The following is a 5,000-nucleotide window of genomic DNA, read 5'->3' as shown; positions in this document are numbered from 1 at the left end:
GGGTGTCTCCTCCCGCCTGCCACCTCCCGCCCCGCCTTCAGAGCCGCGTTTTTGTGCCCTGTGGTGTGAGAGGGCCGGCAGGGTGGGACTGCAAGGGGGCCGTCGGGGGTGGTATGAGTTGGTACGAGGCGGTGAGGCTGTGAAGGGGCTGGGGCTGGGAGGCGGAGGATGCGGGAAGGAATCTCTTGTTGTGGTTGTGGAAGGAGTGGAATGGATGCGGCTGCTGTGAGGTGTGGGGTGCAGTGAGGGGGTGTGAGTGTGGGGTGCTTAGTGTGGGGGTGTTGAGTGGGGTTTACAGTGAGGGAGGATGTTCAAGGGAGAATTTTATATATATTTATATATATATATATATATATATATATATATATATATATATATATATATATATATATATATATATATATATGAGGGAAAAACTTGTCAAGGGCAGCAAAAATATTATGAAAAAGTTCCACTCAGTCGTCAGTCCCCTTACAGATCAGAAAGGGTTAACCATAAGACAGGGATAAATATCATGAAACCTCCCTCTGAAATGAAGTTAAGCCACAGGAAGCTGGAAATACAGACACAGGCAGGGAGTTCCAGAGTTTACCAGTGGAGCATCCTATTTGTACCGTGAGTGTATGTGGGGCTGGGCGGGGCTGGGCTGGGCTGAGTGTGTAGTGGGTCTGCGTGGGCTTCCTGTGGGACTGCTTCCTAATAGTAATGCTGTATAATTTACCCAGGTCATCAGCGTGTTAAAAATTATAATTATCTAAAGTAATTGTAAAGACATGAAAAAAAAAGAGTTGATGCTGCTGATATTATTTTTTTTCAGGTATATAAATGATTTGTGCATTTTTTCAGGCTCTTATCAAATGAATGTTAGATGTTGTAACGATACTCATTTTTTATTCACAAAGCAGCTGTGTTGTATCGCTATTTTTTTTACATTATTTGCTGAAAACACTATAATTTACATTTTCCACAAGGCTAATATTAATACTACTTATCCAGATTATCTTATGCAGATCTTTCACTTTCACACGAGAGAGATGAAATAATATGAACACCACTAAACCCAGTGCAAAGTATCATCAAAGTTAAAAATAATGACAAAATGCATCTATAAAAATACCAAGCACTCAGACACGCAGCCACGACTATATTAAACTGCATTTCCTCCTTGGACACGTGCATTAACACTCGAAAGATATTTATTTGCCCTCACTCGGACTGTCAGGGCGAGGGGGCGCGGAGGGGGGCGATGGATGGGGGTCAGGGAGTCTGGGAGTGCACGGCGCGACACATCACACACCCAGACGCCCGCAGAAGGTGACCTGACTTGTGGCCTCTCTGTGGTCATTGATCGTGACTCCTGACCACAAGACGCTGAGTTCCGTGACGAGGATGCTTCGGGACGGATAAATACAGGAATAAGATTTGTATCAAGTGTTGCCTGTCCCTTCCTTCTCTCCTCCTCCTCCTCCTCCTCCTCCTCCTCCTCCTTCTTCTTCTCCTCTTCCCCCTCCTCCTCCTCCTCCTTCTTCTCCTCTTCCTTCATTTGCTAAGCCGTTATTTATTAATCTCATTTTTAGTTTTCTTGTATGTTTTGATTTTTTCTCCTCCTCAGAGCATTTACATGGTGTAGATTATCACAGAAAAGCGAGGAAAGAAAACTCAATCTATATCCATGATCCTCCTCCTCCTCGTCCTCCTCTTCCTTCTCTCCCTCCTCCTATTCATCTCCCTCCTCCTTACATTCTCATTTAGCGGGGTTGCGGGGAGACTACACGCAGGATAAGACAGTGTACTTCCGAGTTTTAAGAAGTTGAGGGAGGAGGTCGAGGGGGGAAGCTTGGACGGGGTGTCAGCGAGGTGGGAAGGACTCATCTTGGCTACGGTGTGGCTCATAACTTGGCCCTTAGTGGTGTGAGTGCTCTGCGTTGTGGTGACGGCGGGTGGCGGGGCGGGTCGGGATGTTGTGACGTGGGTAGAGCACTAGCGGTGGTGTTTACCCTCGTCATTTGTCGCTGTGTTGCCTCGCTTGGCGGAACTGTGAAGGCCGAGTGAGTGCAGTTCAAGTCTCACCTCTTCCCCTTCCTCATTCCCCCTTCCCCTGCCCTCCACAGGCGCCGCGGAGCGAGTAGTTGTGGCAAATGTGGTTGATTTAGCGTCGTGGCGGAGCGGAGTGTATAGCAGTGGTGGTGTAGAGGGCGGTGGTGTGGTGGCGCGGCGGTGTGTTGTGGCTGCAGTGCCCGTCTGACCCTCCCTTGCAACAGTCCACGCCCCACCGTGCCCGGCCCCACCCCTGTACTTAACTCGCTTCCTCATTGGTCCGCACGGGGTATCCATAAACCCTATTGGCTGTCACTTAGCATCCATAAATCCGATTGGTTGACACCACCCCCACGGGCCTGTGCACCGCGGCCTGCACACTCACACTCACTCGGCGGGCATCTGGGGAACACTGAGTTTGTTCCCTCGCCGACCAGTGTCCTCATGTCCCCACCAGCACAGCCTCATGATTAAAGCCTCAGGAATGCCCTCAGAGGTGTAAGGAGCATGTTGCGCCGTGTTCCTCCCCCGCCTCCCCTCCCCCGAGGCCGGCGACAGGCAGCCGCGCCGTGTGTATGACGATCAAAGTGGATCACAGCGACGTCTTAATAGCCCGTGTGACTGGGATCTGTGTACCGCACGTCCGACTCGTTTACACGGCCGCCGTCCCGTCCATAAGGCGAGCAGGGGCCGTGATTGGGCGATGCGGCAGACGTGAGTCCTGCTTCTCCTCTTCATCACGATTACCTTTGTGATCATTAGCATAATTTTATCAAGCGAACCAAACTATCAGGCGAGGACGTCAGCGCCTGCAGGTAGGGGGCGTAGGGGCGCCGCGGACAATAGCAAATAAATTCAAGTAGCGTCCTCGATAAACCACCATTACCGGTGCACACCCGCGGCCGGGCGTCTCGGCGGCGCAGCACGGGGCCCCGCCACGTCAACACGTACCCGCGGGAGGCCCCGAGCACCCGGGGGAGCCTGCCGCCGTGCTGCTGCCCACCCTCGCTCCAGCCCAGGCGCCGAGGAGCACCACGACTCGCTGCACTGACGAAAGAGAGAGAGAGAGAGAGAGAGAGAGAGAGAGGCTTTATGAAAGTCCCTCCAGCAACAGGCCAGGGAGGGCGTGAGAGGCAAACACCGCGGGCATGAGGCAGAGAGTCCCTCGCCGCCACACTGGTCTGCGTCGTTTTTAATCAAGAATAATTACATCCCAATTACCATTAAGTACTCTTATTTATATATCACACAAAAAAATACACATGTATACACACACACACACACACACACACACACACACACACACACACACACACACACACACACAGCTCGTGGGAGAATACATTTTAATAATTATATGGCTTCCAATTTTGAGTCCGCAGTGTGTGTGTGTGTGTGTGTGTGTGTGTGTGTGTGTGTGTGTGTGTGTGTGTGTGTGTGTGTGACCAAGCCCAGCCCTCCCAAAGTGCAGTTATACACTCTACACCTTTCCACCTGTCCATACATCACCTGGGCTGCGTGTCACCTGTAACCTGATACCTGTAACCGTGCCATCTTGTTAACCTGCTTCTCTTTCTCTCCCTCAGGTAAGAAGAGCCCCGCTGGTCTGCACTCTCGCCTCTTTCATGAGTTTGAAGGTAGGAGTCCACTCTTCACATATGCCTGCCTGTCGTCGTCTCTGCTCGTGTTGTGTCGTCTGCAGTAGTCGGTCATGGTAGTGGAGGTAGTCAAGCACTCCTCCTCCTCCTCCTCCTCCTCCTCCTCCTCCTCTTCCTCCTCCTCTTACTTCTTCATCTCCTCCTCCTCTTTCTGCTGTTCATGTGGTCGTTTGTTCGGTTCTTATCATTTGCGGTAGTCGGTTATGGTCCTCCTCTTCTTCCTCCTCTTCCTCCTCCTCCTCCTCCTCCTCCTCGTTGCTGGTTATGATAGATGCTCGTGTCCTTCACCCTCCCTCCCCTCCCCTTCACCTCGCGCTGCCTGCAGGAGTGAAGGCAAATACCAATTAGTGCTTGTGTTTTGTCTTCCCCTGTGAGCCTCCCCGCTGGTCGTGTGTCTGCTGCCTTCCGTTGCTCGTACGTTGTCGTCGTGGTCGTCTTAGTAGTGATAGCTGATCCCTTCCTGGCCCTTCCCTCTCCTCCAGCTCCTCATTTTTTCCTTTCTTTTCCTTCTGTTTCCTTCTTTTTCCTTGTTTCTTTTCTTTTTTTTTTTCCTCAAGGTCTTCATTTTCCATATTTCTTTCTTTATTTTTATTTTTCTTCCTTGTTTCCTTTTTTTTCCTCCAGATCTTCATTTCACCTTTCCTTCTTTTTTTCTTCCTTTTCCTCTTTGCGCTTTTCTAGTTTTTCCTCCAGCTCCACATCTTCCCCTCCTTTCCTTCTATATTTTCATCTTTTTCCTCTGTTTCCTTTCTTCGACTCATGAGAGAGAGAGAGAGAGAGAGAGAGAGAGAGAGAGAGAGAGAGAGAGAGAGAGTGTAGACATGTGGTAATTTTTCTTGAGGTGTGGTGGATGTTAATGAAAGGGAATCATCCTCCAGTGTTTGCCGTGTAATCCACAAGCATGGCGGAGGTGCGTGCGTGACTCCTTCCCCGTGATTAGTTAGCCTCGCGTGTCCCGGTGGAGATGCCTCGCCCAAGGTTCCTCTGGTGACAATGGTGACCCGTCCTAAGGGAGCTGAACTGAGCCTGGCGTCTTTTGGGTCTAATTAGGAATCCGTATCAGATTTTAAGCTAAGTTATCATAGTTTTATTTTCACACACACACACACACACACACACACACACACACACACACACACACACACACACACACACACACACACACACACACACACACACACACACACACACATGAAGTACTTCGAGGTTCATCTTATTTCTTTTTTCATCATTTCTTTCTCTTTTTTTCTCTTCTTCTTCTTCATCTTCTTTTTTTCTTCTTTTTCTTCTTCTTTCAATTATTCT

The 5,000-nt window shown here is 49.8% G+C and overlaps 1 protein-coding gene across 24 annotated transcripts in view; it reads left to right on the top strand.

Moving 5' to 3' along the window:
• Positions 1-5,000, top strand: part of LOC123507147 (homeobox protein Meis1-like) — a 518,053-nt gene that overhangs the window by 329,414 nt on the left and 183,639 nt on the right. For 17 of the 24 annotated variants that reach the window (XM_045259776.1, XM_045259787.1, XM_045259783.1 and 14 more), the window contains one exon: positions 3,624-3,674. The exons of the other annotated variants lie outside the window; for them this stretch is intronic. In XM_045259776.1, the coding sequence (XP_045115711.1) occupies positions 3,624-3,674 (51 nt within the window). The remainder of the gene's footprint in view (positions 1-3,623; positions 3,675-5,000) is intronic. 24 annotated transcript variants of the gene reach the window in all.

The sequence above is a fragment of the Portunus trituberculatus genome, chromosome 21 (assembly GCF_017591435.1).
Source record: "Portunus trituberculatus isolate SZX2019 chromosome 21, ASM1759143v1, whole genome shotgun sequence".
Lineage (NCBI taxonomy): Eukaryota > Metazoa > Arthropoda > Malacostraca > Decapoda > Portunidae > Portunus > Portunus trituberculatus.
The sequence above is the reverse complement of the archived record's forward strand: the minus strand, read 5'-3'. Positions and strand labels throughout refer to the sequence as shown.